This window comes from Castor canadensis, chromosome 11 (assembly GCF_047511655.1).
Source record: "Castor canadensis chromosome 11, mCasCan1.hap1v2, whole genome shotgun sequence".
Taxonomy (NCBI): Eukaryota; Metazoa; Chordata; class Mammalia; order Rodentia; family Castoridae; genus Castor; species Castor canadensis.
In genome coordinates, this window is record NC_133396.1 from 5,463,944 (window position 1) to 5,489,061 (window position 25,118).

The following is a 25,118-nucleotide window of genomic DNA, read 5'->3' on the forward strand; positions in this document are numbered from 1 at the left end:
GCCCCGCCCCCGGAGCCCGGCCCCGCCCCCGACCGCCCGCGCGCAGGTAGGGAAGAGGCGGAGCCCCAGCGCCCCGCCCCCTGGGAACCACCGCCCAGCCACTCGCCGGCGCGGCTAGGAGCTGCGTCCCGGGACGTGGGACCCCGGGGAGGTGAGCACGGGGCGGTTTGTCCGCAGGCGCCGGAGGGGTAGCAAGTCGCTACCGGAGCTGCCCTGGGAGGCTGTGCGCGACCGCGCGGTGGGTGGAGGGGGGTGCCCGCCCTACGGAACGCAGGGTGCCCACGTGGGCCCTCCGGGAAGCTGGGGCAGGACCCAGACGGCGCCGGCTGGGCCGCTGGACACGGTCTGCGGGTCTCTGGGCTCGACTTGTCCGGGCCACGTCCACCAGATGTGGGGACACTCTATTGAGCAGAAGTTTAAAGCCCCAGGGAGGAAGAAAGGGCACTGCCCAAGGAGGGACCGCGCAGTCCCGCCAGCGTCCCAGAGGTGCCTGCAATTCAGACCCTCCTTTCCCCTCCTCTTTCTCCCGGGTGAGCTCCGGGCAGCTCGGGGCAGTCTGTTGAGCCTCGCCAGGTGGAAACAGGTTGCTGGGGTAGGGTTGGGGGGTGGGAGGCGGATTCCTACTGCCTGGCTGGATCGGAGCTCAGAAATGGGACCCAGAAGTCCTGACTTCTGGGCTGAGGGACTTGGGAAGGTTGGCCCTCGGCTTGCCTTTGGCCCCTGTGATGTTCCTGCAGGGCACTGGTTAGAAAGATTCTTTAGGACCCAGATCCGCCCCCACCCCACCCCCACACACACATCCTGGGGCAGAGAGAGAACCCAGGTCTCAACTGGATGAAAGACTAAGGGAAAAGTCTGTAGGGTTGAGGCTATGAAAGTGGTGGTGAGCTATGTCTAAGGAATTACCTCCAGAATGGGTAGATTTAGGATCCCATGTGTGTGACATTTGCTGGTGGAATAATGAGCCCACTGTCTGTGTTGTGCTGTTTTCACTCTGTGTGGTAGGCACTGGAAAGTGAAGCTAGTTTTAGAGCAGTGGTTCTCAACTTGGTGGGTGTGGGGGGAGCTCTTTTGCCTGCCGGGAATATTTAGCTATGGCTGGAGACATTTTGGTCATCACAGGCTTGAGTGGGGACGAGTTGTTGCTACCTGCGTGTGGTGGATAAGGGCCAGGGGTGTTGCTAAACCTCCTACAGCCCAAGAAGTCAGGTTGAGGGCTGAGACTGAGGAACTGTGCCATAGCACCTGGCCCATCAAGGCACTTCTCATTGATTTCCCCTTCCTGCCTCAGTCTCCTCCGTGGTTAGGGGAGGAACTTGGGATAAACCTAAGGAGTGTGAGGTAAGGAGGTGTGAGAGTAGTTATTGCCCTGGTAAGGGTCCCATTTTGGTTCCATGAGCCTGCCTCTTCCACAGGCCCTGCAGGAAGCAGGTCTGGGGGCTGTGAAGGAGTTACTGAGAACAGGGGCCGTCTCTGGGCTCAGGCCTGGAGCATTTTACCCTGGGATAGCCTCCCACTCAGGGTGAGCCAGGGCAACCCTTGAACTCAGATATCCTGGGCATGAAGGAGGGATAGGGGGTGAGCTCTTAGCCTATAGATTTTCTGAGCCTGACATGGATGTGTGATGTCATGTGACCTGCTGGAATTTTCCCTTCTGGACACACACCTAACTCCTCAAGTTATTTTACATCAGGGAAATAACACACAAGGAATAACAGGGCTCGTAATTCCTTGTGGCTCTCCACTCCTCCCTCTTGCAGTAAAAAAAAAATTCCCCAGAGTGGTGGGAACCCTGACCCAGGGTGGCTCAACTGCTGTGGAGGAGGTGGCACCCTTGCTCATGGCACTAGCCATCATGGGGAATGGAGGATAAAGCTACCAGCAGGGACGACTCAGAACTATTGAGTTGGGCCCAGAAGATGTACTCCCAGCTTTCTGGAAATGAAGAGGGGTGGGCAGGACAGATTCAGATGAGGCAGCCATAGCTGTGTCTAGGAGCTCAGGCCACCCCATGGTCGTCCCTTCCTGTCTCCTAATAGTTTGTGTTGTTCCTGTCCTATCTGCCTCTGTACCCTTGCCTAGGAATCCTGGTGGAGCCAGAGGGCAGGTGGAGGTTTCTGGTTGTTGATTGGTTATGGGTTTTTTTTGTTGTTGTTGTTGTTGTTTACAATAAAAGACTGGAGTGAGACTCCCTCCTTTCCAGTTGAATAGTAGTCCCCACTACATATGCTTTCTGGGCGCAGTGCTGAGCTCCCAGACCTATACAAAATTGTCCAAGCCCTGGCCTACCCCCAAAGCCTGGTAAAAAACCACCTGGTGACTTCTACCTCACTTGCTCGTTCCTGAGCCACCACTGCACCTGGCACATGACATACACACTCTGCTGCCCATGGAGACTTCTGTTAAGAGGAGAACTAAGTCACATTGAGTAAGACTGGGGTCTCAGTCCTGTTCAGGACTCATTGGTGAGGTTTTTCCTGTAACCTGAGCTCTGGATACTGCTGTGACTGATGCCAGGATTCCTGTCCTATTTGTTGTATAAACTGTGTCTCAGACATACCAGATGAGAGCAGGAAGAAGTCAAGGGGTTTTTGAATGTGTGCCTGGTCTGTCCAAGTGACCTGGACAAGCCACCTGACACTTCCTTTTGGTCTTGCCCCCCAACCCTCTGCCTGGCCCTAGTGTGGCTTGGGAGATGGGTGTATTCTCTGAAAAGCTGTCTTCCCACCACATACCCTTGGATCTCTATACCACACTTTGGAGCAGGCTCAGATGTTGCCCCACCGCTGGAGGGGGTTTCCAGAGTGAGCTCATGTGTGTATTGCACTGTCGGAAGCGGCTCCCAGTTTCCGATCCAGCTGCGCCAGACTGGGGGAGGAGTGGCAGGACGTCAGTGCTAGTTAAGTGCAGTGCCTGCTGACCTCTGTAATGTGATGGCTAGGCCAGGGCAGCTGTCAGCAGACAGACATCCTTGTAGGAGGAGCTGCTGCCTGCCCCACAGTTGGGAAGAAATGGGCTTTCCTGGGACTTCCCCTAAAGTCACTCACTCTTGCCTCTCCCTGAAGTAAATGAGTAAAAGGAAAGCCTTTTCTTCTCATCTTCAGGGAGGTACAGAGAGCTGCCCTGTACACCATCCCTCCCTCAGTAAAGGACACTAGTCCTTTGCAGTTCAGAAGCCATCAGGAGGCAGTTCCAGCCTCTCTGGAATGGTGGTTTGAGCCAGGTGGGTACTGGCCTGGGGAAAAGGTGACTTCAAGCTTGGAGCATAGATGCAAGGTTCAGGGCCTAGCACTCTCACTGATGTGTGAGAGTGTGTTCAGTAGGGTGGGAGGTACTGAGTCACCTCTGCTTGGTTTCCCCAGCTGTCCAAGCGGAGGCTCATGAGGTAAGGATTGCAGTGGTGATTCACGTATAGCCTTCAAGTGCCATATGGCTGTGGTGGGGACAGCGAAGATAGCCACCATTATAACAGTCTTAGGACCTCCTCTGTTAGGAGCATGGCTGCTTCACATGGCACAGACTCGGCCAATGGCAGAGGCTGCTGGGAGAGCAGATGAGAATGCTCGTCTAGAACTGAACTATAAAGTGGATGTGTCTGGGGTGTGGACCTCTGTGTCTTGATGATCACGGGAAATAAGGGTGGGCTTCCATCTGGACCTGATTTCCCAGCCTGCCCACCTGTGTCACTGATAGTATGGCTGTGGGAGGGGTGTCACAGAGGTGGTGCTCCTCAGCTCAGCTCCTTCAGCCAAGGCTATGGGGGCTGGAAGTCGGGTAAGCTGCCAGCCTTTCTTTCTCCTCTGTTGTCACACATGGCCCCGGCGCCTGTGCCGAAGCATGCAGCTGGTACTGGAGGCTTTCTGCTCCTGGTCCCAGGCAAGCGTGCCTTTTCCTCTTGGGCTCTTGTCACTATGTGGCCACCAGGAGGCCTGGAAGAGAAAGGTTAAGGACCCATTGTGGGTTCAAGGTAGCAGCAGGACATAGAGCAGAAGACCCTGCCTCAGCCCTCTGGGACCTTATCAGCCAGGACACAATGACAGCTGCCTCCCAACTTAGCCTCAATTAAATGAGATAATGTTTGTGAGAGCCCTTTGATAAGCCGAGAAGTACTACCCAAGCATTAGGTGTTGTCCTTTGTGCTGGGGGTGGCTGGTGAGGTTCATGAGCCAAAGGTCTTTGCACCTCAACTATGCAGAGCCGCCATCCCAGGCATGTTCTTTTGCCTCTTGGCGTCCCCAGTTCCAGAAGCCTGCACGGTGTAGGGCTTTAAAAATACAGGACCTGGGCAGGCCACAACCCTACCACTCCCTCAGTAAGGAACTTCAGACTGGTGACTTACCCTTTTTGAGCCTCAGTTTGCCCACCTGTCAAGTAGAGCTGTATCACCTGTAGGGCTTTTGGCTTATGTGAGCAGTGGTGGCAGAGCTCAGCTAGGAACGAAAGGAGCTAGGAGTCTACCATTGGTGTGTGCCAGGCACTGTACACTCAGGATCTGCTATCTCTGCTGGCTTTCTCTGTGCGGGGTGTGTCACATCTCACAGAGGAAACAGACTCAGCAGTGGTAATGTGCCCACAGCTCTCAGGGGCCAGGTGGCCAAACTGATGTCAACTCTGTCTCTGGCCTCCAACCCTTCTCATTCCTCAATAGATGAACTGCACACTGCCCCAAACTGAGGTAGCTAGCAAATGGCTTTGCAAGCCCCCTTCATGGTGAACAGCTTGGATCAACCCACATCCAAGTACCCTGGCGCTTTTATACCCACTGGGGCTGAAGCCAGCCACTTCCCCGGGAAGTGGAGAGCCCCAGGGCAGGGTTCTGGGAAGTCAGGTTTATTAGCTCCTTAATGAGTGTTTATAAGCTGAAAAGTGTTTGCCTGGCATGTTCCCTCCCTGCTAAGGGGCTCCATGCAGCCAGAAGCAGATTGGGTCTCCAGAGGCAAGGATGCCCTGCCCCAGTCCTGAGTGTGTTGAGGAGAGGCATCTGGGGGACTACAGTTCTTTGGTGCTCTGGGTTCATACCTGGCCACCTCTGGGTCTGTTTTTGGCTCAGTGACACTGGCAGGTGCTTTCCTGATAGGATAAGATAGGGTGAGACTTTGTCCCTCGAACTCCTGGGGTAAGTAAGCTCTAGATCTCAGACCCATGAGAGGCTACTTAACATCTTACGCATAAGCAAACAAGCTCAGAGATGTTGTGTGGCTTGTCCAGGATCACACAGCTGTTCAGGCTGAGCCTGTTACCCTGTCTCCACAGACATAGCCAGATCATGAGAAGGTGGGTGGAACTGGGTGGACTATTGACTTGCAAGTGCAAGACAGAGCCCAGTCCAGGCTGCACTCCATCCTGCCCTGATCACTGAGCATGCGCTGGACATCTACTTCTGAGGACTAGTGGAAACCCGACTCCCAGTAGCCCAAGTTCCCAAAAGGCAGATCTTCAGGACAGGAGCAAGTGCAGCTACCAGCAAGCTGTTGTTGATGTGGCATGAAGCTTCCTCCTGTGTCCTGCTGTCAGGGTCCCCAGGGAAGGGTGGCAGAAATGGGTCAGAATATGCAGCCTTCTCAGGAGTCCAGGTTGCTGGATGAGCATCACAGGACCCAGCCATACATGCACTCTCTTTTTACTGCCCCCCAAAGCTGCAGTCTTCCTTCCTCCCCTCATCCCTTCTGAGAGCTGTTGCTGATTGCCTGGGCCGTGGAAAGGCACCTGCATCCCTACTCAGCTGCTGTCCACTTGGCCTGATTCCACCAGCAGCTTCTAGGGTTGGAATTTCCAGAGCAGCAAGCGTGCCCAGCAGGGAGGGAGGGCCTAGCTGTGTTCCCACTTCCTATGGCCCTGCCTCTGTGCTGCATCTTGGGCTTTGGGATGCTGGGCTCTGGCACCCCCAGCTCAGCCCACCAGGGTTCCTAGCAGAGGAGAAAGGATTGGAATCTGCCAGTCCTGATGACAATGATTCTGAGACAGTCCAGATGGACGGGGCATGTTAGGCTGCTCGCCCTAAGATCAGGGTACACTCCTCCCCCATGACGTGCTCAGGGTTCACACTCACCCTTCTCTTGGCAGCTCCTTGGAGCCCAGAGCCCACTTCCCGTGTCTGTGGTGGGCTGTGACGCCTGAACCACGCTAACTGGGTCAGAGGAGCCTAGAGCCTAGGCTCTGATGGGAAAAGCCCAAAGGAGTCGGCAGGTCACCAAACCTTCCAGTTCTTTGTCTTGGACAGAGTTGGAGGCAAGCCCTGGGAGGTGAAGGAAAGGAAGACCTGGGGGCCCTGGGAAAGGGCCTGTTGTTTGTGGGATCTCTGGGTGCAAACCCACAGGCTGTTTCTGTTTCCGTGGGCGGTGGCCAGGCATAGCTCATTTGCTGTGGGAGCAGGCTGAGTTTGTGTCGGCACCTGGACTCTGGGGAAGCAGGTGCTGTCCTCCTTCCTTTCCACATCCCTGACTGCCCACCAGGGCCCATTGTAGCTGCTGGTGCCTCTTTCTGTCTCATGGCAGGTCCTAGCCCTGTCCCCAGACCCTGGGCCAGCGTTCTTTTCACTTTCCTGCCCATGGCTCCATCCTTACTGCCCCTTGCTAGGGCCAGGAGGTGTATAGGGGTGAGTTACTTGCTACATGGGGCAGCTTGGGGACTCATTAGATGACAACTCTTAAATGGGCCATTCTTCCAGGCCATCAGGGCCAGAGAACTCAAAGGTCAGCAGAACCCGGTTTCTGCTGGGGATTGCAATAGGGGAGGGGCCCACTTCCTCTTTGTAGCTTTCTAAAAACTGCCCTGGTTCCCAGCAGGGCCAAAGAAAGGAAGATGAGTTTCAGTTTCTGTGGCAGGGAAGCAGGGGAGAGAAGCGGCTTCCTTGCCCCCAGCCCTCACCGCGTCATCATCCTATGATTCAGCAGGGGACTGACATGCAGGAAGGTGCAGGAGGGAGCGAGGGAATAGGCAGGCAGGCAGGCGGGCTGGGCCATCCATTCCCCCTGCTGCCTGGCTGCCCACTCTGGACGCGCAGTCAACTCACCCACAGCTCCAGAGCTGGAAGTGACTCCTGAGCCAGGTGTGGTTTCTTCACTTTCTCAGGTGACTTGTGCCCCTCCTAGCAGGGGGCCCTCACGCTTCCTGGTTGCATTCTGAGGTGAATAGTGGTCTCCTCTTTTCCTCCCTCTGTCCCCATTCCTGGCCACAGGCTGGCTCAGCCCTTGCTTCAAGCTCCTGCCTGTTTGTCTTGGGTAACAGCTGCCATGTCTCTGCCCTAGGTCTTTGAGTCTGCAGAGCCTAGAGGTATGGGGGATCCATCCACCATAAGCAAGAACACAGGAGCCTCCAGAAACCTGCCAGTCTAGGGTACACTGGTGGTGAACATGGGGAGAGAGGAAGGGGACTTAGATTCCGGAGTACAGGTGGAACCACACCTGGGGCAGGCTGGCAGGAAATGGTGGGCTGGCACTGTGTCAGAGTTTGGGCTTGTGCACCTGCGTGGTGGGGGAGGGGCACTCTAGCACCCTACCTGGACTAAGCAACAGTATTACTTGGCGGGGCAGGGGTGGAGGTGGGGCTACCTGGGGGTGGCCTGGCCTTCTCTGCCCATGCCAACCAGGCTTGGTTGGGAGTGCCTGGCCCCACCCTTTGTGGGGAAACCGGATTCTCTGGGCAGCAGCTGAGGTTTCTGAGTCTGCATTTCTCTGTGTGCCTGATCCCGGCTGTTGCTGATGGGCGGTACTCTCTGGAACGCTCTCCAGAGCAGGTCACTGACCCTGGGTACAGAGGCTTCCACCCGGGACCCCTCAGAGATCTGAACCCTGCACTTCATTTTTTCTATGGGTTTGCGCCACCCTCATCCATTCTGACACCACCCTGAAGAAGAGGAAACTGTCAGCCTGCTCTCATCCATGGTCCCTCCACCCAGGCCCCTTCTCTGTCCAGCTCAAAGACTCAAGCAGAAGACCCTTTTCTGCAGAGAGCCCCTCCCCAGAATCCAGGCCAGAATCCAGCTTGGATTCCAGGTGTCTGGGTCCCATCCCCCGCCCACAGGCCACCTGGGAAGGTAGGCAGGCCTGGGGGTCTTGCAGAGCACAACGGATGTGAGGGCAGGAGGAAGCCTGGACCCAGGATGTCACAATTTCCTCTGTAGTGAGCAAGCATTCTGGAGGCGGGAGATAAGTGGCAAGCAAGGTGGCCAACGCTCCTGCACTTTTTTCCTGCCTGGCCTCTGCCATCAGCTCTGGATAGACAGGAGCCAAGAGTGGGTCTCATAGTCCCCACCCCTGCCCTGGGCACCTGCCAATCCACTGAGTTCCAAGGAAGGGGCTGGGCTTCTGGCCCACTGACTCTGCATGAGTTGGGTCAAGTATTCTCAGGGGCAGGGCCTCTGCTCCATTGTGGGGAGGGGCTGGGGGAAATGTCTGGGCTTCTGGGGATCAGAGCTGGGTCATCAGCTTGTCCAATTCACAGAAAGGGAAACAGGCAAAGGGTGGAGCTGCTTACGAGCTGTTGTCTGCTCTACAAAGGCGTGGAGTGGCCTTTCTCATGTGAAGCTCCTCAACAGCCCTGTTCCCTGTGGTCAGGCCACTTTATTGGGGCCCCCACGAGCGCCCTGTGCTGGTCCGTCTTCCCTGTCCTCTGACCTTAGGTTGTGTCTGCCCTTCCCATCAGGTGATTGGCACAGATGCCAGCCGCATAGAGAAAGTTCTAACTGGCTGGGGAGCTCCCCACTACCTAAAGTATTGCTTGTGGTGAGCCAAGGAGCTAGGTGGGGTCCATGCCCACTGGGACCTTATCCTGGGCTAGCATCCTGGCCCTTCAGTGGGTCTAGGGGCAGAAGCAGGGGGCGCAGCACCTGGGAGCCCTACAGAAGGGGCTGCTTTCTAGGCTGGCTGCGGGATTGGGGGAGGTGGCTTCTTCTCAGCATCCGGGTGGTCCATCTCCAACCTCTCATGCTCTCATACCCTCTCACCAGACTCCCATCCAGTCAGCTGTTAGTGGGGGTCAGCAGGGTGTAGAGCCATATGCCATCCAGAGTCAGGTAGGGGACACCCACACTCAGACAGATGTGCAGGCTGCTGTGAGAAAGCAGGAGAGCGTGGTTCATTCTGACTGGTGGTGACAAAGCAGGTTTCCTGGAGGAGGTGACATTCTTCACTGGAGCTGTAATGGCTGGCCCCGCAGAGGAGGTGGGACTTGGAAAGCTATACTGCCTTCTGCAGTGCTGACCCTGGGGAGGTGGTACCAGTGCCCAAGTTGCAGAACGATCCTACCTGCCTGGCGACCTTACCTTATTTCCTCTGCTGCCTGCCTGCCTCTCTCCCCTTGGTGCAGGTTTCCCAGGGCGCTGTCTGCCTGATGCCCTCTTGCTGCACCTGGTCCCAGAGGAAGCTGAGCTGGGGGGTGTCTGTGTGGAGGCCCCAGATGAGGCTGTTGTCTTGGAGCTGTCCCTGAGTGGTGTCCCCTGACCCCGTGACTGCCCTAACCCCAGGGGTTCTGTGCCTATGATCTCAGAGGGCAAGGGGTCAGAACTCCCAGCACCTTGCGATAAAGCAGCCAAAGCGAGGCTGTTGGTCCTGCCTTAAAGTGGAATTGTCCCTGAACCCTGGCTCTGCCTCAGTTGCTCTTCTAGGCATCCCTTCCCCACCCAACCTGCCTCACTTGTGGTTGGAAAACTTTGGCAACCAAAGGCCTAGGTTCAGTATGCAAGGCATAAAGGAGCCCTGCCTGATTGAGTCGGGAAGGGGTGGCGCCATGGCAGCCCCTCCAACATCACTGGGCAGCCCCAGGCTGCTACCAAGCATGCTTCGAGAAGTTGCTAGAATCCTGAGTCCACTTCCTCCCGCTCTTGACTCCCTGCTCTGGCTCTAGTCTCTAGGGTTCTGGCTTCCCTAAGGGAAGGAAGAGACCGTGGTCTTGGAAGCAGATGTCTTCAGTCCCAGCTGTACCTCTTCTGGCTATGTGAGCTTGGGCAAGCTACTCAACCCCTCTGAGCCTCCATTTCCCCTCTGTGCAAATGGAAGCTGTGACAATGGCTGCCTCAAAGAGTGTTTTGAGGACAGAGACACAGTGTATGTAAAGAGCTGAGCAAAGCCTCACATGTGAGACTAATCCTACCCAGTTGCTGGGGCACTTCCCAGCAGCCCCTGGGGCCTTCTCTAAGGAGGATCTTCTGTGCTCTGTAGGCCTGCAGTGCAGACCCTGCCCAGGACTTCCTATAAACCTAGGAGTGCTTCTGAGTCATTCTCTTTAAAATGCTTGATTTTATGTGGTGTGGATTTCACCCCAATAAATTATTAATGAAAACAACAGAACAAGTTCCAATTGCTTGATGCTGCCTAAATATCAAACTGACTCTAATGGAAAGACAATCTTAATCAGAAAGACAGCCAAAAATTCCTGGACTTAAGTGTTTCTATTAAAGTAATATTGAAACAGAAAAAAAGTGAGGCCATTGTGACTTCGCTGTCTTGCTCCATTCTGCCCTGAGCAGAGCCATGTCTGTGGGTGATGGGAGATAAACACCTGAGGCCCCTGTCCACCAGGCTAGAAGGTGCCCGGCTCAGCACAAGGGGCCATTGCTCCTTTGGTCCTTCCTCTGGGAGGCAGGTAGAATTAGCCCTGTTTTATGGGTGGGAACACTGAGGTCAGAAAGATGAAAGGACTCTGGTCAACGGCCCCTCAAGCCTGCCCTTTTTTGTCACAGACTGACAGAAACTGGGGAGCTGCCCTGTTGGGACCAGGAGCCATCTGTCTACTTTCCACTAAGCTGAGCCTTGACCCCAGAGCATCTGTGCAGAGGAGAGCACTGGAACATGCCCTAGACATCTTCTAACAAGCCCAGGAAGTCACCAGCTGAGCTCAGATCTGAAGGTAGGGAGCTGGGTGGGAGGTAGGAAGCACTGGCCACCTTGCTTGTTTGGTTGTTTTTTTATTTGGTTGATTTTTTTGTTTCTGGTTTTTTGTTGTTTTGCTTTTTAAATCCCTTTGAGACAGGGATTGCTAAGGCTGGTCTGGAACTCACTAGGTAACTCAAACTGGCCTCAAACTTCTACTCCTTCCACCTCCCAGATGCTGGGATTGCAGGCATGCACCACAATGCCTGATTTGGTGTTTTTTTTTTTTTTAGACAAATGTGCTGATGGTACCTGTGGGGCCCACACACACTTCTGGCAGCACTGGGGTGGACAAGGCAGAAAACAATGACTGAAAGAAGATCAGTTCACAGAGCCATAGGGATGACCACATGCTCATAGCTGAGGGGCAGAAAGTGGAGGAGTCTGAACAGGTGGTCAGGGTGGGCCTCTCTACAGAGGTGGGATCTGAGCTGCAACCAGAAGGACAAGGGGCTGACCTCTATGAGGTGTCAGAGCAACCAACTTGGGCAGAGGCCCAGCAGCTACAGAGCACCCTTTGAGGCTTCTCTCTCTCATATTCTCTCTCTCTCTCTCTCTCCCTCTCTTTTTGTTTTTTGTGGGACTGGGGTTTGAATTCAGGACTTCATACTTGCAAAGCGGTCACTCTACCATTTGAGCTACACTTCCAGTCATTTTGCTCTGATTATTTTGGAGATGGGCTCTCGAAAACTATTTGCCTGGGCTGGCCTCGAACCACAATCCTCCTGATCTCTGTCTCCCAGGCGTGGATTACAGGCGTGAGCCATGGCTCCTGGCTGAGGCTTCTCTCTCTTATTTTGGTGGGGTTTGGACTTATAATCTTGCACTTACTAGGCAGGCGTTCTGCCACTTGAGGCATACCCCTAGACCAGCTTCTCGCTTCTGTCCCTTTTTTTTTTTTTCTTTTCTTTTTTTTTGGGGGGTTTCTTGGGATGAAACCAGGACCTTGCACATGCTTGACAAGCTTCCTAAGCTCCATCCCCAGCTTCTTTCATTGTTGTTGTTGTTGTTTAACAGCTTTGTTAAGATAAAGTTCACATACCATTCAATTTCAAATGTGCCATTTGGTGTTTTTTTAGTGCATTCACAGAGTTGGGCAACTGTCACCACAGTCAATCTTAGAACATGTGCATCCCCCCCCCATCCAACCAGAAGCAGACCCCAACCTGCTTCTTTCTCTGTGGCGTTTCTCTCTCTGGATTTCCTTGTGGATGGAATGCCATAGCAGGAATGATCTCAAGGTCAGGGTCTGTATCATGGTTCCATTCTTTTTGAGGCTGAGCAGTAGTCAAGATAAGGGGACAATGCAGAGTTGCTCCGTTTTGCATATCTGTCCACTGATGGGCACTTGGATGGTTGCCACCTTTGGCTCTGGCAAGTGGAGCTTCTGGTGGTGTTTCTGCAGTGTCTGTGGGGATGCAGTGCTTGAGTGTTTGTCATGCACTTGCTTGTGGATCCACCAGTACTTCTCTGAGGGAGGGAGTGTTACTGTCCCTGGTGTATAGGGTAACCATGGTATACTCTCCTGACAGCAAGCACAAGAGCAGGTGTGGGTCAAGCGTCAGCTTGAGGGATAGCCAAGAGAGCGTGTAGGCTCCAGACAGCGAGGGGCCCAGAGTGAGAAGCCTGGTCTTGAAGTAAAAGCAGGAAGTCTTGGAATGACTGAGCAGGGAAAGACATGGTGTAATGAATTGTCAGTTGGACGATGGGGTTTGGAAGGCAGCAGATAGAGGGGTTGGGAAGCCAGTGTGGGCCTTCAGGTAAGAGCAGAAGTGGCTGTGGAGGTAAGATGAAGGGAACAGGAATTGGGGCTACGTGTGGTGGCTTCTTGCCCTGCTGACCTGTATGCACTTTAGCTCACACAAGCCTCCCATGTGACTCCCCCCCCACACCTGGCTCTGCATACACAGGTCAGCGCCACTTCAGAAGGAGGGTGTGGGGGTCTCTGGCCTTGTGGAACGGAAGGAAAGGAAAAACTAAACCTGCCCTAGGGACCTTGGGAAGTGGAGGAAAGGAAACAACTGGGGAGTTTAACCAGAAACGTGTCATAGAGGGCTGGAAGCGTGGCTCAAGTGGTACCGTACCTGCTTAGTAAGCAAGGCAAGGCTCTGAGTCAAACCCCAGTACCACCAAAGGAGAAGAGAGAAAGAAGAGAGGCAAGGTGAGAGGAAGAGGAGAAAGGAAAGAGGAAAAGAAGAAAAAAGAAAGAAAAAGGTCAGAGCAAGAGCTTCAAGGAAGAGAACAGTGAAGGGTGCAAAGTTGGGGTGGGGGGTCAGTGGCACAAGCAGAGGAAACCGCAGACTGGGTGATTGGCTACTTCCTCTGTATGGGACCACCTGGCAGGATCCATTGAAATTCTTGGTGCATTTGATCTTCACCCCAGACATTCTTCTGGAACTTTATCTTGTAATATTTGAACAAGTATGCCCAGTATAGGCAAGGCTGTTTGCTGCCACATGGGACACAAAACATCCTAAATTGCCATCTACTGTGAAATAAGTAAACCTTCCACTTAGTGGGATTTTTGCAGGTCCGTCTATGTGTTGAAGGGAGAGACATCCTGCCAACCTAAGGAGTGAGTGTGTGCACATCTGCTGTGCCCAGGAACAGATGCAACCCTTTGACTTTGACTTCTTGCTGTACAGTTCTGAGTCTCTTTTCCTTTTTTTTTTTTTTTTTTGGTAGTACTGGGGTTTGAACTCAGGGCTTAGTGCTTGCTAGGCAGGTACCCTACCACCTGAGCCACACCTCCAGCCCTTGTTCTAAGTTTTTTGTTCAATAAGCATACATTGCCTTTCATGTTAAAATATATTGCCACTTTGGCAGGGGGTGGGGGGAAGAGAACCAGGCAGGTGGCAGTTTCAGTTACCTTTTTTTGTTGTTGTTTTTTTGAGACAGGGTCTCGGTGTGTTGTCCAGGCTGGCCTCAAACTCGAGATTCTCCTCCCTTGTGAGTGCTGGGATTACAATCATTTTTTATGTTTTTTTAAGAGCTAGAGATTCACTCTTTTGCCCAGGCTGGTTTGGAACTCCTGGGCTTAAGTGATCCTCCTGCCTAGCCTCCTCCCAGGTAGCTGGGATTATAGACATATACCTCATATGCAGCTTTTAGTCATTTCTGAAAAAGGAGTGGGGCAGCTGTGGGGGACAGGAGCCCACATGCTGAGTTTCTCTTCTCTCTGGGAACTCAGCTGAACCACCATTTCCTGTGCACAGCTCAGGGACCCTTTCCTGAGAAGTATCTGTGCCTCGTCCCTCTGGCCCCTGGTTGCTGCAGCAGGCTCTTTTGTCCAGCAAGGCTAGACAGTGCTCCTCCTCTGTACAGGGTTCAGTGCACATGGTTGTCCTGGAGCCATTTTCCTTGTCCTGGAAGCCCTGCCTCAGGGACAAGGGCAGGCCCTCTGTCCACTGGTAGCTGTCTTGTGGCCCCTTGGTCTGCCCTGACCAGGCAGCCAAGATCACTCCTCATGCTCCTTTGGTGGTTTGGTTCTTGCCTGAAGCAGAGACAGAAATGGACTGAGGTGGAAAGCTGAGGGCCTCCTGACCCCTGCTGGTCTGGGATGCAAATGAAGGTCAGAAATAGACTTGGAGCTATTCCACCTAGCCCAGGTGCAGTCTGGCTTCAGTTTCTGGAGTTAGGCTTATGCCCATGTCAAGTAGGTTGGTTCTGGCCCTGGGCTGCCTGCCCTGGAACTGTTGTCCCTGCACGCCTCATTTCCTGCAGCTTTTCCACTCTCTCATGGTGCCCTTCTTGTCTCTGACCCAGCCCTCTGCTCACCATGGCCTTAGCTGACAAGAATGGCGGGAGCCTCTCCTCCATGTCTCGTAGCCGCCTGCAGAGCCGGAAGCCACCCAACCTGTCCATCACCATCCCACCACCTGAGGCTCAGGCTCCCACCGAGCAGGACAGCATGCTACCTGAGGTGAAGGGCTGGCCTGGGGCTCACTACCCTGCCACAGGCCACAGATGTGCCCACATGGCACCTTTGAAATGGTTTCACTTCCCAAAGAGGCTCCTCTTAAGCTACTGCTGCCTGTGCAGCCTTCAGCTTGGGCCTTACCTCCTCCTTCCTGGGACCAAAATACGGCACTGAGCGAGGCCCTGCACTTGGGAGCTCTGTGCCTGGGGCAAGGAGGATCAGGAGTGCTGCCCTGGAGAGGGGATTCACTGACAAGCCCTGGAGCTGACTGTTTGTATTCAGTCTCCCTAGCCCAAACTCTCTGAGCCTCCTGTGGGGATGTGGGCTGTCTGACGGCCTGAGCAGATGCAGGGTTCCATAGCCCCAGCCACCCACTGCTGCAGCCCATGGCAGGAGGGAAATGAATCAGTGTTTACAACCATCTGGATGTCTGCCCCATAAAGAGCTCATTGAGAGCAGGCCCCAAATAGTGTGGGCTTTCCACATAGCCAGGGACATAAAGGGGACTGTGTTGGCTCCGCCTGCTCACCCCATGAGCTCTGTAGAACATACAAAAATGGGCAAGATTGTCATGGGTAATGGAGGGCATGCTGGGATTTGCTGGAAAACATCAGAAAATGTTGATTTTAAATTCAGAATGAAAGGCTGGGGCGTGGCTCAGTGGTAACCCACTTGCCTAGCACATGTGAGAACCTAGGTTCCATCCCCAGCAACATGATAGATAGATAGACAGACAGATAGATAGAGAGATAGATGCAGGCACAAAAATGGCTGCAGGGAGAGGGGACAGGCTTACTCTTAGGGCTTTCCGATCAAGGGCCAACCTGGGATTAGGGCTGCACACACATTACCACCTGTCTTACCTGCCTCCCCACAGAGGCCCAAGAACCCAGCCTACTTGAAGAGTGTCAGTCTCCAGGAGCCACGACGATGGCAGGATGGCACAGAGAAGCGACCTGGCTTCCGTCGCCAGGCCTCCCTGTCCCAGAGCATCCGCAAGTGAGAACCCTCCCTGTCAGCCACCTGTCTTGGGCACCTGGACATTCACTGGGCCTGGTCCCTGGGTCCCTTTTCCAGGAGTAGGCAGGCATTAGTGAACAACAGCTCCCTACAGAAATGGAATGTGAGAATCTAACATGACATAGATGGGGAAAGTGAGGCCCCAGTGTGTATGCCTTGCAGAAAGTCTCTGTGTGGAGGCTGAGAGAGTCCAAGGAGCTGGGGGTGCCTTGGCCCTGCAGAGTAGCTCCCAGCTCTGCTCCTCATGCTGCAGCCTTTGCTCTACCTCTGATCACCCAGCTCCACCTGGGGGCCTTGGAAGGCTGATCTCCACCTCTCCCAAAGGCACATGGGCACAAACTGTAGTCAGCTGTCATATCATGTGCATATGACACACATACTCCAGACTCCCTCACCTCCCCAACACACACACACACACACACACACACGCTGTGCCCCTCACCTCCCCTGCTCCCTCACAAGCTCACGTCCCTGGGAGCACATGCCGCTGTCCACGCATGCCCACCTACCTGTCTACTCTCACAGGGGCACAGCCCAGTGGTTCGGGGTCAGCGGCGACTGGGAGGGCAAGCGGCAGCACTGGCAGCGCCGCAGCCTGCACCACTGCAGCGTGCGCTACGGCCGGCTCAAGGCCTCATGCCAGAGGGACCTGGAGCTCCCCAGCCAGGAGGTGCCATCCTTCCAAGGCACCGAGTCTCCGAAACCCTGCAAGATGCCTAAGGTGTGCTCCCTGGGGGCAAGGGGTGGCTGGGTGGTCCCTCAAGGGCCTGATCAGCTCTGCTCACCCTCCATCCCTTCCAGATTGTGGATCCACTGGCTCGGGGTCGGGCCTTCCGCCATCCAGACGAAGTGGACCGACCCCACGCTCCCCACCCACCGCTGACCCCGGGGATCCTGTCCCTCACCTCCTTCACCAGCATCCGCTCTGGCTATTCCTATCTGCCCCGTCGTAAGAGAGTGTCTGTGGCCCACATGGGCTTCCAGGCCGCCGCTGCCCTCCTCAAGGTAAGGACCCCATCCCCCACCCTCCCTCCACTCCCACCAGGTATGTGTCCTTGTGCCAGGGCAGTAGGTATTCTAGGATGCCAAAGCCAGAGCCAGGTCACATCCTTTAGGCCCCTTCCCCTGTGAGCCCGACCACCCCTTAATTGTGGAAGCCAATTTCTTTTCTGACTCATAGGCTGAGGAAGAGGAAGTGGGAAGAGAGACGTGCACTCACTTGCCTATGTTCACCGAGCCCGTTAGGTGTGGTGTATGGGGGAGCACCCAAGGTAGGGGGTTGTCACCATTGAGGGTGGTTAGTTCAGAAGAGGATTGGTATCAGGCCAAGGCCTTGAGCTGATCCCAGAAAAATAAGGAAACATTTCCCGGGGGAGGAAGGAGGGAACAGAATGCTCAGCCAAGGGAATGGCCTATGCAAAGGTTTGGGAGAGCATGACTTTGCTGGAGAGGGTTATGGAACGAGTGGCAGGAGATAATGAAGTCACATAGGTGGTCAGGGGCCTGGTGTGCTGGGCCAAAAGACAGAAAGGAGACGATGTGGTCCGAACCTCTGAAGGAAGGCTATGGAAAGTGGGTGCTTTGAGTATTGGGGTGCCAGTCACTCAAGTAGGGAGGAGCTTGCCAGGAAGGAGCTGAGTCCAAACGTAGAGACAGTGCACGTCCAGGACCATGGAGAGCTGGGCTTTGTCCTGCCTTCCGCTCTCAGGAGCTTCTGCAGCCTTCGCACCTCTCAAATGCTCCACACTTTGGGCAGAATCCACCTGTTCCGGGAGGCTGGGCTGGGGACCCAGAGTGCTGGGCCCTGGTCCTGATGACTGTGCTTTCCCCCACACACAGGGGCGCTCGGTGCTGGATGTCACTGGACAGCGATGCCGAGTCGTCAAACGCAGCTTCGCCTACCCCAGCTTCCTGGAGGAGGATGCAGTCGATGGGGCGGACACCTTTGACTCCTCCTTTTTTAGTAAGGCAAGCATGGGGTGTGGGCCTTGGGGGCAGGGGATGGGGTGGCCTGGGATCTGGGAGGGGTAGCCAACCTTGACCTTGGTTGTATCCTGCCAGAAGTCCCTGAAAGATCCAAAGGCCCATCAGCCATTGGTGGGAGGGGGTGTGTCCTGCATGGAGCTGCTGGGCTGGGCGCCTGGGCTTTCTCTCTGGCATAGCAAGGACCAGAGCAGGAATAGTGCCCACTGGGAGTCACCACTGAGGTTGACAGCATGTGACTTCCCCTTCCATCCTCAAGAGTCTGACCAGAGTGCTCTTGCCCTTGAATTTGGAGTGTTGGGGGTAGTATTTGGGACAGTGACTCCTTAAGACTATCTTTCTGTGTCCCCCCGCCCCAGGAGGAAATGAGCTCCATGCCCGATGATGTGTTTGAGTCTCCACCACTCTCTGCCAGCTACTTCCGAGGGGTCCCGTGCTCGGCCTCCCCCGTCTCTCCGGATGGGGTGCAGATCCCTCTGTGAGTGTGGAGTGCTGCCTCAGGGCCCAGCCGGGGGCCTTCCCATACCTTACCTTGCCCTGCCCCGCCCCTGCTGCATCCCAGGTGGGGTCCTTAGGCTGAGAACCACTGTCCCCACCAGGAAGGAGCCCGGCCGAGCCCCAGGCACCGTGGCCCGGCGTGGCACACGTATCGCCTCCAAAGTAAAGCACTTCGCCTTTGACCGAAAGAAGCGGCACTACGGCCTGGGTGTGGTGGGCAACTGGCTGAACCGCAGCTACCGCCGCAGCATCAGCAGCGCTGTGCAGAGGCAGTTAGAAAGCTTCGACAGTCACCGGTAAGCAGGGGCAGAGGCTCCGAGAGCCCAGGAGTGGCTGGGAGTGTCCCTACTCCCCAGGCCCTTGCCCAACTCAAGCACCTTTCATTCACTAAACATTTTGTGAGCATCTCTTTTGCGTTGGGGATGTGGTAAGACACTGTACTCAGGGACCAGTGTGTAGCCTGAGAAGGGCCCTCAGGTGCTTCCTGCCTCTTCTCTACCTCCTGCTTACTGGGCCTGCGTCCTCAGCCTGGCTCCCAGACAGTGGTCAGTCAATAAACATTCATTGAGCACCATCAACCACAGATCCTAGCCCCAAGAAAAGGGAGCAGGAGGGCAGACCAGGTGAGAGGGATAGTTGGAATTTGGAGCCTTGCCAGGCACTGGTGTCTCATGCCTATAATCCTAGCTACTCAGGAGACAGAGATCAGGAGGATGATGGTTCGAAGCCTGCCCCAGGCAAGTAGTTCATGAGACCCTATCTTGAAAAAAACCATCACAAAAAATGGCTGGTGGAGTGGCTCAAGAGGTAAAAGTGCCTGCCTGGCAAGTGTGAGGCCCACAGTTGAAACCACAGTGCCACAAAAAAAAAAAAAAAAAAAAAATTGGAGCTATGAGTGAGGGGACTCTGGAGAAGGTGTCACAGAGTTCTTTTTTTTTTTAACTGACTGGGGTTTGAACTTTCTTGGTAGGCAGGTCCTTTTACTACTTGAGTCACTTTGTCAGCCCTCGAAAAAAGGTCTTGAAGGAAGCCAGAGATTGGAGAAGACAATTTTCACAGAGCACGTGATTGATAGTATGACCCAATAGACATTGGACCTCAAACTATAAAACATGAACATTAACAGATGTGGTGAGCATCGTGGAGGACAGAGGTGGTGCACACCTATGAACAGAGTGGTGTGAACTGGTAGGGTGGTGTGCTGTCAGTAGAAAGTGGGTGAAGAGACATGGGTAGGGCCTCCTAGGCAACAGAAATGTCATAAGCAAATGACCTGGGGCTACAGGGAGCATGGTGTGTTCCAGAAACTTCAGGAGAAGAGAGGCAAAGAGGCAGGAAGGGTAGCAGGCATGGCAAGACTTCAAAGTCTGCTGCAAGAGAGCGATTTTGGACTTCATCCCAAGGTCAGTGGGAAGCCGACAGAATTTATAAGCCAGGAGAAAGAGTGTGGAGATGTATTTTAAAAGTTGCTTTGGCTAGAGGCATGGCTCAAATGGTAGAGCACCTGCCTAGCAAGTCTGAGGCCAAGTTCAAACCCTGTACCACCAAAAACTAAAAGTTGCTCTGGTGCTGGGCATAGTGGTGCAGGCCTATGAACCTTAGCTACTCAAGAGGGGAGACACGAGGATCTCAAGTTCAAGGCCAGCCTGGACAAAGTTACTGAGACCCTATCCCTAAAACAAAATATGAGACAAAAGGACAGTCGTGGCTCAGCGGTACAACACTTGTCCAGTGTGAGCAAGGCCTTGAGTTCAGTCCCCAGTACCACTAAAAAAATAGAGAAAGTTGCTTTGGAGAAGGATGAATTGGGGTAAGTAGAAGTGGAGAACAGAGCCCAGGTAAGCCCGATGGTGGTTGGGCTGACTCAAGGCCTCTGTCTGCAGGCCCTACTTCACCTACTGGCTGACTTTTGTCCACGTCATCATCACATTGCTGGTGATTTGCACATATGGCATCGCACCTGTGGGCTTTGCCCAGCATGTCACCACCCAGCTGGTGAGTCTGGCTCCCCCTGGGGTCCCAGCCTCTCCCAAGAGGCCTCAGTGCAATGAGGCCTCCCACCACAATACCATGGCCTAAGCAGGAGGTGCCCAAGGCTCATGTAGCTTGCTGCACCCCCACACACACTTCCTGAAGACTCTACCCTGGGGACAGTCCTGCCCGTCTTGGCTCATACAGTTTTGAAGTCCTCCCTCACACTATTTCTGTGATAGGTGCTGAGGAACAAAGGTGTGTACGAGAGTGTGAAGTACATCCAGCAGGAGAACTTCTGGGTTGGCCCCAGCTCGGTGAGGCCCAGACCCAGGGATATCATCTGAGCAGGGAGCCCCTATTTCCTGTTTTCCCTCCCCCCGCCACACTGGGCAGGTGGGCATCTTACCCATCTGGTATCCCCTCATCAGGGCAGATTCTACACAGTGGAAGTAGAGTGTCAGGCCCTCCCCAGTCTGGGACCCTGGGTGACCAGCCCTTTCCTATCCACAGATCGACCTGATCCACCTGGGAGCCAAGTTCTCACCCTGTATCAGGAAGGACCAGCAGATCGAGCAGCTGGTGCAGCGGGAGCGAGACCTGGAACGAGACTCAGGCTGCTGTGTCCAGAATGACCACTCAGGCTGCATCCAGACCCAGAGGAAGGACTGCTCGGTGGGCAGGCCCTGCTATCCTGCCAGCCCTCCTCTAGTCCTGCATCCATTCACTTGCCCTGCCTGGGGAAGAGGGGCCCTTTGAGGGCAATGACTGTGCACATCTGCAGACACTTGGCCAGCACTTGAGGGCACTGCTGCTGTATAGCCAATACCCTTTCCTCTGCCCAAATGGCAAAAGCAGATTTCAGGATGTTGGATGCCTCTTCTGGAGGAGCCCCTCCCCACACCAATGGGGTGACCTTGCTCTGGCATGACCAGACCTCCTCCACCCTCCAGGAGACGCTGGCCACTTTTGTCAAATGGCAGGATGATACTGGACCCTCCATGGACAAGTCTGATCTGGGCCAGAAGCGGACATCAGGGGCTGTGTGCCGCCAAGACCCCAGGTATGACCTAGAGCTACCTGTGGGTCCACAGTAGCCCACAGCCAGGCTGTCTGAACTGCCTGCTGGGATGTCATTGGATGGAGTGACAGGCTAGGTGCCCCAGCACCTCATTTTGCCCATTCTCACCTCTGCTTCCAGGACCTGTGAGGAGCCAGCTTCCAGTGGTGCCCACATCTGGCCTGATGACATCACCAAGTGGCCGGTGAGTGAGCGCCCCTGGGCAGAAGGCGTTCTGGGGAGGGAAGAGGAGGTGGTGGTGGTGGTGGTGGTGGTGGTCAGCCTCCCATCGCTCAGGCCTGCCCCTGATTGGGGTCCCTCTTGCAGATCTGCACAGAACAGGCCCGGAGCAACCATACGGGCTTCCTACACATAGACTGTGAGATCAAGGGCCGCCCTTGCTGCATTGGCACCAAGGGCAGGTAAGCTGGCCCACTTCCCAGGACCCTGTGCTCCTCCTCCATGGGTGGGCTCACTGTCCCAGGTCTGTCCCTCCGTCTCCTGATTTGGCACCACCCAAGCTGTGAGCATAGGAGGAGAGCTTGTTCCTAGGATGAGGTCTCTACTTTCTGCCCCCTGTGGCCAAGTGCTGGGCTCCAGTCAGAGGGGGCAGGGGCACCCCAGGACCCTGAGCCCCCCTCTTTACTTTTGATCCACCAGCTGTGAGATCACCACTCGGGAGTACTGCGAGTTCATGCATGGCTATTTCCATGAGGAGGCAACACTCTGTTCCCAGGTGTGGAGAGGCCCTGGGTCAGGGGTGAGGGCTGTTGGTCTGGACAGAGGAAGCTGGGCATCTTAGTCTCACACCTTCCTTCCCACATCAAGACATCAGACTGGGTCTGACTCTCAGACAGCACTAACCACCATGCCCCCCCACCCTCCTGCAGGTGCATTGCTTGGACAAGGTGTGTGGGCTGCTGCCCTTCCTCAACCCAGAGGTCCCAGACCAGTTCTACAGGCTCTGGCTGTCTCTGTTCCTACACGCTGGGTAAGATGCTCCTTACTACCCCTAACCCTAGATCTGTGTGATGGCCACCCACCTAGACTCCAAACAAAGGGCTCCAGGGCCTGGTCACAGCCAACCTAACCTGCCAGATTCCAATGTTTCTGACCTGCCTGGCTGGTGGCCACGGGCAGATGTAGATGGCTCTTGCCTGTTGTTCCCACCCCCAGTGTGGTGCACTGCCTTGTGTCTGTGGTCTTCCAAATGACTATCCTTCGGGACCTGGAGAAGCTGGCTGGCTGGCATCGTATCGCCATCATCTTCGTCCTCAGTGGTATCACAGGCAACCTCGCCAGTGCCATCTTCCTCCCGTACCGGGCAGAGGTGGGCATCCGGGGTCCGAGGGCAGGGAGGTAGGACTCCCTCTCAAACCTAAAGCTCTGTGGCACGGAAGGAGGGCCAATGCTGCCGCTCCCTACCCATCTGGGATCTGCCTGAGGGACATAGTCCCTCCCATGCCAGGCTCAGCAGTGGATGGACAGCTAAGCTGGGGGCTTATTGGCTGGTCCCTTAATCCCTGGCAAGAGAGATACTCAGTCCCCTGGGATCCCAACCCCCTTCTTGCTCCTATGTCATCTCCAGAGAGACTTTACCAGAGAGACTGCCCCTCTCCCATCTCCCTCCTCTGCTTTTCCAAGAGTAACTCTGCCTACTAACATCCTAAGTACTTATAAACTGAGCCACGTGAAATCACTATGTGATTTCTTGACCTACAGGCACAGCCATCTTTTGATCTGTTCAACCTGATTCTTTTCTTGTGTTTTGCTGTTTCCTCCCCGTGGTATGCCACCCCGTTAGAACAGACTTGTTTGATGTGCTAGGTGCATGAGTCCCATGCCTAGCATGAACACAGTAGGTGCTCAGTGTTTGCTGAAAGGATGGACCCAGCAGCTCCGTCTGCACCCTGGTCCTGAGCTCAGGTCCCCAGCCCTGCCTGGGAGGTGGGACCTGAGGCTGTGCTTGCTGCTTGGTACCCGGAGCTGACACATCTCCCCTCTGCTGCCCCAGGTGGGCCCAGCTGGGTCACAGTTTGGGCTCCTTGCCTGCCTCTTCGTGGAACTCTTCCAGAGCTGGCAGCTGTTGGAGCGGCCCTGGAAGGCCTTCTTCAACCTGTCAGCCATCCTGCTCTTCCTCTTTGTCTGCGGCCTCCTGCCCTGGATCGACAACATCGCCCACATCTTTGGCTTCCTCAGTGGCATGCTACTGGCCTTTGCCTTCCTGCCTTACATCACCTTCGGTACCAGTGACAAGTACCGCAAGCGAGCCCTCATCCTGATGTCACTGCTGGTCTTTGCCGGCCTCTTCGCCTCCCTGGTCCTCTGGCTGTACATTTACCCCATCAACTGGCCCTGGATCGAATACCTCAACTGCTTCCCCTTCACCAGCCGCTTCTGTGAGAAGTACGAGCTGGACCAGGTGTTGCACTGACCCCAGTCTGGCGAAGCTGGGCCAGGCCTGGCCACCACCCCACACCAAGCACTGATGGCACAAGAACTGTGCCTGCAAGAGGCCACCTGTCTGCAGAGCACCCACCTCATGTGCCAGAGACTTACGGACAGGGCCTGGAGCCCAGGCAAGGCTGACTGTGTGAGACAGCTGGTTAAGGCGGGCTCCCCAGGGAGTGAGACCCCCCTTTCTCAGGCCTGCATGTTCCTGACCCAGGCTTGGGAACACCCAGGACACCTCTGCTTCTCCAAGGCTCAGGTCCCAGGCCTTCTTCTTCCCTACCTCCCTGAAGTACAGACCACCTCAGAAAGGTTTCTTTTCTGTCCAGGGCCTAGGCTGCTGGCTCTGCCAGTGCCTTCTTCCTATTATTACTGTGAGTACATCCTCACTAGGCGCACAGCTGCTCCCTCAGCTGCCCCCAGGACTGGCGCCCCCCCACCCCACCCATGTCTGCCATGACTCCCTCCATTTTCTTCTCCGCTCCCTACCCTGTGAGCTCCCTGCATTCATCCATGATCTTGTAAGCTCCCGCTGGGGAGAGGCTTTGGCCATGGTCTGCTGGCAGAGAGCAAGCAAGGAAACACAACTAGACAGGGACTCTTTGTTTTAGCAAACAGAGGCCAGATCCCCTCAACCCACCCCCTCAGCCTTCCCTCTCTCCTACTCCTAGTAGGGGTGGGGCTGGGTCACCAAAACACCTGTGTCCAGTGGGTGCTTAAGGCTCAGTTAAGCCTGTTTTTTTGTTTTGTTTTGTTTTTTACCAGTTTATATTATGATCCTAATTCTTTTATTTTTTTTTTTTCATGTCAGACAGGTAATGTGCCAATGTCATACCAAGGCTTGAGGGAGGCACATGTCACACAAAGCCGTGAATACCCAATCATCACACTTATGAACCAAAAAAGAATCATGGTCCTAATTTTTAAAGTAACGCTAACTTTGTATGGATGATGTCTCATGTATTAAATGATATTCTTTACGGAAGTGCTGCTTTTAACCTAAGAGCTCAGGTAGAATGAAAGCTGGAGTTTTGGGGGTGAGGGCAGCAGCCGTGAGTTGCTCAGAGGTGGTAGCTCCGCTCAAAAGATTGTGGAAAGCTTGGGGTACTTCTTGGGGTTAGCTGAACCAAAACCCAGATTGGGGCCACATGGAAGACCTCAGGAAGGCCCTGGGGACCCCACCCCAACTGCTCTGCCTTCCTTCAGGGCAGTGAGGGCTAGCTGTGCCAAGGGGTGGCCTCTCCTCAGGGGAGAAATCGAAGCACTTGTTCATCACTTCAGCCAGAGGATGAGTCCATTCACCGCACCTGTGCTTTATCCGCAAGTCTTCACACCACACCACACCAGC

General features: G+C 54.8%; 1 protein-coding gene and 1 non-coding gene across 8 annotated transcripts; one reads left to right on the forward strand and one right to left on the reverse strand.

Moving 5' to 3' along the window:
* Positions 1-81: 81 nt before the first annotated feature.
* Positions 82-24,766, forward strand: Rhbdf2 (rhomboid 5 homolog 2). 7 transcript variants are annotated; one of them, XR_012438425.1, is made up of 20 exons: positions 82-151; positions 10,679-10,845; positions 14,634-14,790; positions 15,665-15,786; positions 16,333-16,528; positions 16,609-16,812; positions 17,647-17,775; positions 18,150-18,268; positions 18,390-18,584; positions 20,172-20,283; positions 20,502-20,576; positions 20,773-20,934; positions 21,213-21,322; positions 21,461-21,524; positions 21,647-21,741; positions 21,980-22,055; positions 22,210-22,310; positions 22,496-22,649; positions 23,334-24,029; positions 24,582-24,763. XR_012438425.1 is itself a non-coding variant. In XM_074045066.1 (20 exons), the coding sequence occupies exons 4-20, from the start codon at positions 14,647-14,649 to the stop codon at positions 23,751-23,753; spliced, it is 2,478 nt and encodes an 825-aa protein (XP_073901167.1). In that variant the 5' UTR covers positions 82-151; positions 10,679-10,845; positions 11,102-13,817; positions 14,634-14,646; the 3' UTR covers positions 23,754-24,765. The 7 variants fall into 7 exon arrangements, 6 of the variants coding, with proteins under 6 accessions (XP_073901167.1, XP_020018121.2, XP_020018124.2 ...); XM_074045066.1 differs by adding an exon at positions 11,102-13,817 and having other exon boundaries at positions 23,334-24,765; XM_020162532.2 differs by having other exon boundaries at positions 23,334-24,764.
* LOC141414551 (small nucleolar RNA U13) lies at positions 24,576-24,679 on the reverse strand. The gene has a single exon (XR_012439566.1). It is a non-coding gene; the product is annotated as a small nucleolar RNA U13 (small nucleolar RNA).
* Positions 24,767-25,118: the final 352 nt, after the last annotated feature.